General features: G+C 36.1%; 2 protein-coding genes across 2 annotated transcripts; both read left to right on the top strand.

The window, feature by feature from the left end:
* The first annotated feature begins 4209 nt into the window (after positions 1–4209).
* Positions 4210–5233, top strand: LOC130818535 (uncharacterized). Its single transcript, XM_057684701.1, has 3 exons — positions 4210–4314; positions 4713–4863; positions 4905–5233. Exons 1-3 carry the CDS (start codon positions 4210–4212, stop codon positions 5231–5233), a joined length of 585 nt encoding a protein of 194 aa, XP_057540684.1.
* Positions 5234–8866: 3633 nt separating this feature from the next.
* On the top strand, positions 8867–9887 carry LOC130818534 (uncharacterized). The gene is made up of 3 exons (XM_057684700.1): positions 8867–9262; positions 9341–9545; positions 9757–9887. The coding sequence occupies exons 1-3, from the start codon at positions 8867–8869 to the stop codon at positions 9885–9887; spliced, it is 732 nt and encodes a 243-aa protein (XP_057540683.1).
* The last annotated feature ends 2177 nt before the right edge of the window (positions 9888–12064 follow it).

The raw sequence follows: 12064 nt of genomic DNA, 5'->3' as shown, positions 1-12064 counted from the left end.
AACCCCTTTTTTGCAAAGAAACACCTTTTATAATTTTTTTTTGTAAAAAAACACCTTTTAAGAGACTTTTTTTAAAAAAAAAACACCTTAAATCAGTTTCCGGTGACTTTGGTCAACTTTCCGGCGTTGACTATGCCAGTCAATGCCGGAAAGTTGACCAAAGTCACCGGAAACTGATTTAAGGTGTTTTTTTTAAAAAAAAAGTCTCTTAAAAGGTGTTTTTTTACAAAAAAAATTATAAAAGGTGTTTCTTTATAAAAAAGGGTTTTAAAAGGTGTTTCTTTGCAAATTTCCCTTATTATTATTATTATTAATTTTCTTAAAATTTTTTTTATTTTTTTTTATATAATAATAAAAATAAATTTTTTTTTAAAAAAAATAATATTAATAATAAAAACAAAAATAAAAATAAAAACAAAAATTTTAAAAAAAGTTAAAAAAAATTTAAAAGATTTAATAATAATAAAAAAAATAAAAAGTATAAAAAAAATATAAAATAACAATAATAATAATTAAAAAAAATAATAATAATAATAAAATTAAAAATAAAAATTAAATTAAAAAAAAAAATTTTTTTTTAAAAATAAGAATAATAATATTTATTATTATTATTATTATTATTAATTTTTTTAAATTTTTTTTAACTTTTTTTAAAATTTTTGTTTTTATTTTTATTTTTATTATTAATATTATTTTTTTTAAAAAAATTTTTTTAAAAAATTAATAATAATAATAATTAGGGAAATTTGCAAAGAAACACATTTTAAAACCCTTTTTTGTAAAGAAACACCTTTTATAATTTTTTTTGTAAAAAAACACCTTTTAAGAGACTTTTTTAAAAAAAAAACACCTTAAATCAGTTTCCGGTGACTTTGGTCAACTTTCCGGCGTTGACTGGCATAGTCAACGCCGGAAAGTTGACAAAAGTCACCGGAAACTGATTTAAGGTGTTTTTTTTAAAAAAAAGTCTCTTAAAAGGTGTTTTTTTACAAAAAAAATTATAAAAGGTGTTTCTTTACAAAAAAGTGGTTTTAAAAGGTGTTTCTTTGCAAATTTCCCTATTTTTTATTGACCTTTATTAGAAAAAGTCTCGCAGGAGGCCGTGTCACATTAAATTTAGTAATAAATTAAAGAAAATATGAAATTGAAGAGGTTTGTTAAACGTGCTATACAAGAAAACTATTTCATTTTCCAATTTTCTTATATTATGTTTATTTTCATATTGAAAAGAAGCACTCTTAAGTTATTCACCTACAAATTGATGCACTAAAACATCAAAATTTAATCAATTCATCAAGCACTCTTAGATCAGAATGGAAGATTTAATGCATGCATTTGATAATTTTACTTCAAAACTTCAATGCGAAAAGAACACAAATGAAATCAAAGGTATGTGTAAATTGATTCTTTCAATTAAATCTAATTGATTGATAAGAACTCGATTTTGATATTCAAAATAACAACTAAATTTGTTTAGCTATTAAACAAATGGTTATAATGTCTAGTTACTGTATCATTCATTCAAATTGATATTGTAATTGTTTTATGAAGGTTTATCAATTGAAGAAATAATGATAGAGTTTGTTGAAGAGAATAGGAATGTTAAAGAAGACAACAATATAATTTGGTTGTATGAAAGTTTAAAAAAAAAAAAATATCCACAATAATTTAACCTTTTACTGATTTTCCGACAATAATTTTAACTTTTGATTAAACATGAATAATTCCAACTGTAAGGGGAGTTTGCTAAAAATGTTCTACTAAGGTAACCTCTTACCTATTTAACAGCTCATTTTGCATTAAAAAAAATAAAAAAAATATACAAAATTAAATTATAAAAAACTTGAAAAATTTAAAAAAAAATAAAAAGAGCGATCAAGTAAGTTTATTTTTTTGATTTAAATTTTAACTTTTAATATTTTAAATTTTCAATTCTTTTTTAGTAATTAACCTGTAAAAATCAATCATCATTTGGACAATAATGTTTTTAGATAAGTGACCATAAAATTGAGATTATTCGTGGTTAATCAAAAGTTGGGATTATTGTAGAAAACCAATAAAAGATTGGATTATTTTAGGTAATTTTTCCTAAAACAAACCTATTGAAGTTGATGATATAACCTATTGAAGTTGGTATTTTAACCTGTTAAAGTAGTTATTTTTATCTATTAAAGTTGGAATTTAATGCATTGAAGTTGGTATTTTAACCTATTAAAGTTGATATTTATTCTATTGAATTTGGTGTTATAACCTATTTAAGTTGATATTTTAACCCATTAAAGTTATATTTTAACTTAAGTTGATATTTTAACCCATTAAATTTATATTTTAACCTATTTAAGTTGGTGTTTTAACCTGTTGAAGTACTTAAACATGTTGAAGTTGAAACCTCTTTAAGTTGAAGTTTTATGCTGATTAAGTTTGTATTTAAACATATTGAAGTTGGTGTTTTAGCCTATTTAAGTGTGTATTTTAACCTTCAAAGTTGGTATTTTAACATGTTTAAGTTAGTGTTATAAGATGCTTAAGTTAGTATTTTAACCTACTAAATTTTATGTTTTTAACCTCAGTATTTTAAGCTGTTGAAGTTGATGTGTTATGCTGCTGAAGTTGGTATTTTAAAATCAAAATACATAATTACTTCACCATTTTTAATCATATAAAAGATTTTAGCTTGAATAATACAAACTAATATACAAACTATGAACTATAGGTTTACTGAAATAACATGAGATCAAGATGACCATTTGTTGAACAATGATATTGATGATAAAGCTTGCTTTTAGCATAAAACTAACTACTAAAAAGTGACAGAATTTGGAAGATGTAAAAACTGACTATTAAAAATTGACATTTTTGGGTCCCTTGAAGGAGTTACATCTCGAAATATTAAAGACCCTAAACAATTATAACTCTCACATCCAAGAGGAACTAGTTTTAGCATAAAAAAATTGACTTAAAGAACAAGTAAAAACAAAGTCATTAAAAATAAAAATTATGAAAGTTGAGATTAAGATAGAACGTAATTCAATTAGTGATTAGTCAATTAGCATCCAGAAAAGGAACAATTAATATCTCCGCCTAAAACTCAGATGATATAATTAACATTGATCCTAAACCTCTAATCCTATGCATGTTAGTGTAGATTACCATATTCCTAGGCCTTTTTTTCATGTGAATCAAGTAATATTTACATTATTGCAATAGTAGCTTACTTAGAATCATGACAACTCGGTTCCCTAAAAATGATTAATTAACTAAATTATATTAGCACAGTCTCCTTGTGATTTGACCCGTAATCGTATGATAACACCCATACACTTGTAGTATTAAAAATAAGACCCTAACAAATTTTTGGCGCCATTGCCCGGAAGACGATATAGATAGTTAATTTAGTTTGATTAACTGCTTGATTCCTCAATTTTAGTTTCTTTCTTTTTCTATGTTCTTTTTACACTTAGTTTGTTGTTTGTGAATGCAATGGAGATCTCAAGGGCAATTTGCTCTTCAATTCTATTTAAACTTACGAGCGTTAAAGTGAAGAAGGAAAACTGAAATTCTGGGAGTCTATACTCCTGATCTGTCACCCCCAAACTCACCAACGAGTACATTATCTGAAAATTTGTTCCTATCTCACAAACAAATACCAATATTTCACCACCTTTTGGCCACATGGGGAGACCTTCACTACATCATATATTGTCAAACCTGTTGTAAACTGATAACTTTGAACTTCGCTCACACCTCATCCAACTAATAGAGAGAAGCTAATTGGGTGGGCAACCTTTAAAAATCCCTCATGATCATCTCTCAGAATTTCTTGATAAGTGTGATACCATCAATATGAAAAATGTCACTGAAGATGCATGCCATCCGCTTGAGACTCTTCCCTTCATTTATAGAGACAAAGCCAAAACTTGGCTCAAGTCCGAACCACCGAACAAATACTCAACCTGGGAGGAGTCAACAACTGAGTTTTACTACAAAGCATGAAAAGGATCAAAGATCTTCGTCAATGCCCTCATTACGCAATACCAAAGTGTATACTTATCTAATCATTTCTACTTAGGTATTCATGATGAGCATAGATTTATTATTGATGCGTGATGTGGAGGTGATATGAGTTCCAAGACTGAGGATCAACTGCTAACTTTGTTTTAAATTATTGCTCAAAATTACTCATCATGTTGTAATGAACGAGAATCAATTATGCAATCCTCTACAAAAGCAGATAGGGATGTGATGAAGGCCATCAGTATGTTGACAACGAGGGTGGAAAAGCTCAGTACCAACTTCCAAAAGGCAAAAGATAAGGTAAAAGCTTTGTATAATACTCCCTCCTATTCGTAGAGAATGGGATATTTGGGTTTTGCACCAAAACCAAGGAGGAGGTGGGACCACTTAAAAGTGGGTGGAAAACTCTCTTTTTCCATAAAGGGTATTGATATTTATGTGTTATTGTGTTGTTGTAGTAAGGGTAAAAGGGTAGAAACAAATGACAAAAATAGAAATGAGACATTTTCAGTGAATTAGTCCAATAAGAAAATGTCTCGTTCTCTATGAATAGGAGGGAGTAATTCATACACCCCCAAGAAAAGCTCTTTCCTAGTCAACCTGAACCCAATAATCCACCAAAGAAAATGAATGTGGTTGTTAGAAGGAGTGGTGCATTGCTACATAATACCCCTTCTAACATGGTTTAAGTTCCTCAGAGCAACTTACAAGAAACAAAGGATGAAAAGATTCCATCTAAGCCTGCAAATGATTCAACTCTACCAACCATTTTACCTTACATTACACATGCACCATTCCCACAGAGGTTGGCTAAGGCAAGGTTGGAGAACAATATGGGAAGGTCCTTTAGTTGGTGAAAGATATACAGCTAAAAATCCATTGCCTTCCAGTTGTGACAGAAGTCCCCTCCTTTGCTCGATTCTTGAAGGATCTCACTACTAATAGAAACAAGACTGAAGGAGTTGTGAATCTATTTGAGCAATGCATTGCGATAATCCTAAAGCAACTTCTTCCTAAGCTCGAGGACCTTAGTAATTTCTCAATCCCTATTTCTATTGATAGTCTAGTTGTTTATAATGCTCTATATGATTTAGGAGCTAGTGTTAGTCTTATGCCTTTTCTGTTTACAAAAAACTACAAAAATGAGGGAAGCCTACTTCAGACTAGCATGACCTTGCAGCTAGTGATCGAAGTATTAGGCATCCCAAGGGTATTGTAAAAGATGTTCATATGCTGATTACTCCTTGTTCATTTTTAGTTGTGCGCCAACAACTAAATGTTCTTGTTTATATCAACGACTTAATTATTTCTAGTAATGGCTTTTCCGCTACGTCATCCTTTAAGCAATAGTAGAGCACTTATTTCCATATGAAAGACTTAAGGCTTCTGAAATACTTCCTTTGTATCGATACGGCCCGAAATAGTGATGGCATCTTCTTATGTCAACAAAAATATGCTCTTGACATTAATTTTGAGAAAGGTCACTTAGGCTCAAAGCCTATTGCTTTTCTTATTGACTAAATCTATCAGCTCACATTATCCACCAATGCCTTAATTGATGAATAGGAGCGTTATCGTTGTCTTGTGGGTCGTCTCATCTATTTGTCCTTTACTCGTCCCTATTTGCCTTATGTAGTAGATATTTTGGTTAGTTTATTCATACTCCTCGTCAAGATCATTAGGATGCTTCCATTCGTGTTGTTCGTTATTTAAATATGTTCTTCAGGTCAAGGGATCTTGATTTGCAGAGATAGTGCTTTGCACTTTTCTAGTTGGTGTGACTCCGATAGAATTAGTTGTCCTTTGACTCGAAGTTCTCCTTCATGATGAAATGTTTTTCTTTGTGCCTTTCTAGTATTCTGGAATGTTAGGAAACAACACACTATTCCTCGCCCTTTGGCTGAAGCAGAATATAAGGCTATGGTCGTAGTCACTTGTGAGCTAAAATGGCTTAAGGCTCTCCTTAAACTTAGGTATCACTACTGGAAAAAATGTTGCGGTTTTTTAGCCACCATATGTTGCGGTTTTGACCCCAAGCATTAGTGATAGCAATAGATGGTTTATTTTAAATGCTGCGGTTTTAAACCGCAGCACAAAAATACATTATATGATGCGGTTCTAAGAGAACCGCAACATATAGTGTGTTTTTTTTAATTTAAAAAAAACACTATATGTTGTGATTCCCCTAGAACCGCAGCATATAATGATTATTTTTTTTTGGTTTTTTTCGTTTTATTAATAATCCAATGCATATATTCATTTCTAATGTACACAATTGCAATCAGCAAATAATCACCATAAATTCGTCATTAATATACACTCGATCATTGTAATAAACACACACACACACACACACGCACACACACAGATATATATATATATATATATATATATATATATATATATATATATATCATAAATAATACATTTATATATACAATGGCAAAAGTATATGTATATTAAAATCTAACAATAATTTAATTATATAAATACATATACAAAATTCCAAAATCTAAACTAATTACACTACCAAACACATAAATTAGAAAGATACACGGCCACCTTGTCTTTCAATTCGCGCATTTCCCCTTCTATCAAAGTGCGCGTTTCCCTTGGAGTATCGTATAAAACCTAAATATGATATGAAATAATTAAAAAATTTTATATAATACATATACATTAGCTTTTACCAATATTTAATATATAATATTATAACTTATGAAACGTAACATATACATACTGCATCTATATTTTCGACTCCAATGTTATTCACGGCTTGTAAGAGATCGTCCATATATTTGAGAGTGTAGTAGTCGCAATCAATACCATTATATTGTCGAAAGCATTAAGAGAAAATAGATGTTAGTGCCAAAACACTTAAAAAACCTTTAAAAAAAAGCAACTTAGCCCATAGTATCAAGCATATGACTATTGTTTTCGATTCTAATTATTTCAACACAAAAATATATACCAAATAGTATTGTGTGCCAAGTTTTGTGCCAAACAAACCAAGCTAGACTATATGCTGCGGTTTTGAGGAGAACCGCAGCATATACTCTATTATTTTTTAAACTCATTTCTTCTTTCCACCATTTTATGCTGCGTTTTTGATGAACCGCAACATTTTTTGCGCAGCATATGAACTTTTTTCCACTAGTGTATTAATTATCCTCACACCATGTCCTAATTCTAAGATAGTGAGTTTTCTCTTCATTGCTCATAATCCTGTGTTTCATCAACGTATCAAACATATTAAGGTTGATTGTCATTATATTCGTGATGTTGTTCAGGATAGCACAATTGTACCTAGTTATGTTTCCACAAATGATCAACTTGTGGACCCTTAGAAAGATAATGTAACAAACTCGAAAATCCTAATCTTAATGGTTCGATTAATTATTTTTGATTAGTTCTTAATTCATTCAATTTAATTCCTAATTATTGGACTCCAACTATGTTTAATATTAATTTTGACATCTATTGTTTATCTTGACTATTGCTGACATCAATTGTTTATCGAGTAAAATTCTAATGTCGACATCAGTCGTGTCATGGTATTGTTTATCTAACTTATTTATTTGTTTAAAATTATTAATGTCATTTTACCTTAATGACCTTTGACTCTCCATATTGACTTTGACCTTCATTCAATGGGCCTTTATCTAAATTCCCTCCTCCCTTGAAAGGCCCAAAGACTGTCTACCTCTCAATACCCTAACTTCCTTCCAGCAAAATAACTTCCCACTCTCTCTCATTCTTTGGCTATCCTTTTCCCAAGGCTGGTAACTTCCCATTGCTCCCATGACCTTCAACCTCTCCTTTCTGAAGTAACTTCCCTCCCCACCATTATAAATAGGGACAACCATCAGAGAGGCAAAGGATCATTAAAATAATCCTTCTTAGTATCCTTACTCACTCTCCATTTCATTAGCTCACCAAAATTCCAGCAATATCAATCTCGATGTTTACTTGCATTCAGTTTACAATCCTCTACTCAATCTTCCATTAACGTTCCAACTTGAGCGTCGGAGGGGTTTTCCGGGAGATCACCCCCCGGACAAGATTAACGTGTTGTTTTGCAGGAACTCAATTCGCTTCCTTCCACGAATCGCCGCTCTTGATAACGCTTCTATTAACGGTATTTTAAGTGTATCTCACTTCCTCGTTTCATTACCGAAACAGTTTGGCGCAGTCTGTGGGGATAGAATAAGAAGTCATGGCTCCTAAGAAAAATCCGACTCAAACCGCCACCGTGCATAGCACAGATACAGACACTTCTGCAGGTCACGCTAATAATCAAGCCGTGACTCGCCGTGATCTGGACATGCTAGCACGAAACCTCACTGCCGCTTTTTCTGAACAACTCCGCACCGTCATAAATAATACTCCTACTCAACAACGAGTATTAGAAGACATGGCGGATCAAATAAAAAACTTGCGGGAACGAATCGAACCCCATCAGGAGATACCAAAGTCTCATGAATCTCAAGATGGGAACTCGAGGACTTTCCACTCCAGTAGACGCTATAAGAAGAGGCGAGAGAGATCTAGAACCTACTCGAGTCTCAACAAAACAGATCTGCGAGATGGCGAATCTAAAACCGCCTCTCGAGACGCCCGCACCTTCCTAGAGAGCAAGAAACAAAAGACATCTGAAAGCGTCCAATCATTGGTGGATAAAAGGAGGGAAGAAAGAAAGCAAGCCCAAGCCGCGGAGTCTAGCCGCCGCATCACCATGCCGCGGAATGAGGCCGGCAAAAGTAACCTTTCTGGAAATCTTATACCAATAATCTCTCCACTGGCCCTGGAGATATTAAATACCCCCAGTAACGGGAAAATAAAGATTCCGAACATGGCGGCCTTCGATGGAACGTCCTGCCCGGAGGAACACCTGATGGGCTACAAAAACTTGATGCTGCTGTATACCAATGACCCGTCATTGCGGTGCAAGTTCTTCCCGACTACTCTTACGGGAGTAGCGCTGACATGGTATACCTCCCTTCTAGGAGGAAGTATACACAACTTTGCCCAACTGGAAGAGAAGTTTCTTGGCCACTTTGTAGCTTCCAGAAGGCAGGAGAAATCAAACTTCCATCTACTCAGCATCTCGCAATTGGAAGGGGAGTTCATATCATCCTATCTAAAAAAGTTTCATGAGGCGGTGCTGGAAGTAACCGATTTGGAAGAATCGGTTGCATTAAACGCCCTGATCAAAGGAATGAAGGCCCAACGGTTGAAGTTCCAGTTGGTCGAAAGTCAAGTGAAGACATACACGGAGGCCATGAAGCAATGCCAAAGCTATGTCACGGCCTCCGAAATATGTCAGGCCCATTATCCTAAAAAACGGAGGTCTGATAAGAAGGACCCCACCGCCAATCACCCCTCAAGGAACAGAGAGGAACAGCCATCAAGGAGGGAAAGAAACTACATGCCGCGTCATCCGGAACCCCCGTCAGATATGGGACCCCCACGACCCCGTCACGTATACGTCACTGAAGGGGAGTCCAGGACGCAGAATCTGTTAGATGGAGGCAATGATCCGCTGTTCAACCGGAATAGGAAGGACATATTCTTCGCCATCAGAGATCAATTGCCAACTCCACCTCCTACGGCTACCCCCTCTGATAGGCGCAACTACAATCTGTGGTGTGATTACCACAAAGAACACGGCCACACTTTGGCCCAATGCCGCGAACTCAAACGTATCCTCCATCAATTGGCGGACGAAGGAAAATTGTCCAGGTTCATCAACCGAAAGGACTACGACGCTAGGAATGAAGCAGAAAGAAGGCCATGGAATCCAAGACGCAGATCCCCCAAGAGGGATGAAGCCAGGCGCGAAAGTTCCAACACTCAAGGAACTATTAACATGATTTTCGGAGGATATACGGAAGAATATCCTACCATCCGCGCAGCAAGAGATAGCGTCCACACTCTACTAAAAGGGCCCCCAAAGGCCTCAACAAGTGGGCCGATCATGAAGTTCGATGCCACGACCTCCCAAACACTGCAACAACCCCATACGGACCCTCTGGTGGTCACCCTTAAAATTGGGCAAATGAAAGTCAAAAGGGTACTCGTGAATACCGGAAGCACGACTGATCTCATAACAATGAAATGCTTAAGAAAAATGAAGTTCGAAGAAAAGCACTTGCAACCCCTAGACAAGCCGCTGATTGGGTTTGAGGGAAGTCAAGTTATTCCACTGGGCACGATCATCCTCCCCGTGCGGGTGGGAGAAAGAAATGAAAGCAGAACCATGCCCATACGATTCACGGTGGTGGATCTCACCTTTCCCTACAACGCTATCATGGGGCTTCCGCTGATCAACAAAATCAAAGCCGCGATCTTTCCCCATCAACTCCTGCTACAATTCGAGCGGGATGATGGACAGGTAGGAATCCTCAAAGGGGATCAGGTGACGGCACGCCAATGCCTCATCAACACCTTAAAACGAGGAACTTCCATCACCCCCTCTAAAAGGGAAAGGGAAGAGGAGTCACCTAGCGTCATGAGCGTGTATCTAGAGAGCCCCAAACCGCAAGAAAGGCCTCGCCCCGTAGAACGATACGAGGAGGTGGACATATTCGGAGGAAAGCGCATCAAAATAGGCAAGGATCTCCCTGCCCCGATTAGGCAAGATATCGTTGCCACCCTTACCGAGTTCCGCGACGTCTTCGCTTTTTCCACGGAAGAGATGCCTGGCATCCCTACAAGCGTCATGTGCCATAAACTTGATATAAAACCAGGCTACAAACCCGTGAAGCAAAAGCTGCGACATCAAGGAAAAGAGCGGATAGAGGCTGCTCGAGAGGAAGTGGAGAAATTGCTGAGAGCGGGATTCATCAAAGAATGCAAGTACTCCGACTGGCTCTCAAACGTCGTCCTTGTGAAAAAAGCAAACGACAAGTGGAGGATGTGCGTTGACTTCACGGATCTGAATAAGGCCTGCCCCAAGGAAGATTATCCTCTTCCTAAGATAGATCGTCTGGTTGATTCCACGGCAGGCCACGCTCTACTGAGTTTCATGGATGCAAACGCCGGCTACCATCAGATCCCTTTGGCCATAGAAGACCAGCCACATACGGCCTTCATTACAAATGCCGGAGTATACTGTTACAAGGTTATGCCCTTCGGGCTAAAAAATGCTGGAGCCATCTACCAAAGAATGGTCAATAAGGTCTTCCAATCTCAAATAGGCCGAAATTTGGAAGTATACGTGGACGATATGATCACAAAAAGCAAACAAGCGTCCCAACATGCCACGGACTTACGCGAAACATTCAACACCCTCCGGAAACATCAAATGAGACTCAACCCTGAAAAGTGCGTGTTTGGGGTCACCGGCGGGAAATGCCTTGGTTTCCTCGTTGACGAAAGAGGAATAGAAGCTAACCCTGATAAGATAAAGGCAATCCGGGACATGAAGTCCCCAAGATCTGTGAAAGAAGTTCAAAAGCTAACAGGATGCATAGCTGCCTTGGGAAGGTTTTTGTCCAAATTCGCTGACAGATGTTCACCCTTCTTCAAAACCCTTAAGCAGAGCAAGTTCGAATGGACAAAAGAAGCCGAGAAATCCTTCCAGCAGTTGAAAGAGCATTTGTCTTCTTTGCCGAAACTAGTCTCGCCATACAACGGGGAGAAACTGGTCTTATATGTCTCGGTCTCCGAATACTCCTTGTCAGGAGTATTGATCGCCGAAAGAGAGAGAAAGCAATTCCCCATATACTATGTGAGTCACGCCTTTCGAGGATCTGAGGGAAATTACAGCGAAGTTGAAAAAGTCTTATTTGCAATCGTGATGGCGAGCAGAAAACTGAACCTTACTTCCAATCCCACCAGATCATCGTCAGATCCAGCCAACCCTTGAAAAAGATTCTGGAAAGAAAGAATAAATCCAGCCGCGTCACGGATTGGGCTAATCAACTTGCGGTTTTCGGCATCGAATTCGAACCACGCACGGCGATCAAAGCACAGGCCTTGGCGGATTTCATCGCCGAAAGTACTGTCCCCCAACTTCTTTAGCCTAATCAAGAATGGAAGTTATACT

The sequence above is a fragment of the Amaranthus tricolor genome, chromosome 7 (assembly GCF_026212465.1).
Source record: "Amaranthus tricolor cultivar Red isolate AtriRed21 chromosome 7, ASM2621246v1, whole genome shotgun sequence".
Lineage (NCBI taxonomy): Eukaryota > Viridiplantae > Streptophyta > Magnoliopsida > Caryophyllales > Amaranthaceae > Amaranthus > Amaranthus tricolor.
This window is presented reverse-complemented; position numbering and strand designations above follow the sequence as displayed.

What these genes read in the sequence shown, in the direction of transcription:
- LOC130818535 (XM_057684701.1), top strand. Translation starts at nt 4,210, where the DNA reads ATGCAATCCTCTACAAAAGCAGATAGGGATGTGATGAAGGCCATCAGT. An exon ending in TCCAAAAGGCAAAAGATAAG is followed by an intron (nt 4,315 to 4,712) that starts GTAAAAGCTTTG and finishes TAAGTTCCTCAG; the next exon opens with AGCAACTTACAAGAAACAAA. An exon ending in CAATATGGGAAGGTCCTTTA is followed by an intron (nt 4,864 to 4,904) that starts GTTGGTGAAAGA and finishes ATTGCCTTCCAG; the next exon opens with TTGTGACAGAAGTCCCCTCC.
- LOC130818534 (XM_057684700.1), top strand. Translation starts at nt 8,867, where the DNA reads ATGGCGGCCTTCGATGGAACGTCCTGCCCGGAGGAACACCTGATGGGC. An exon ending in AACGGTTGAAGTTCCAGTTG is followed by an intron (nt 9,263 to 9,340) that starts GTCGAAAGTCAA and finishes GAAATATGTCAG; the next exon opens with GCCCATTATCCTAAAAAACG. An exon ending in GCAGAATCTGTTAGATGGAG is followed by an intron (nt 9,546 to 9,756) that starts GCAATGATCCGC and finishes AAAATTGTCCAG; the next exon opens with GTTCATCAACCGAAAGGACT.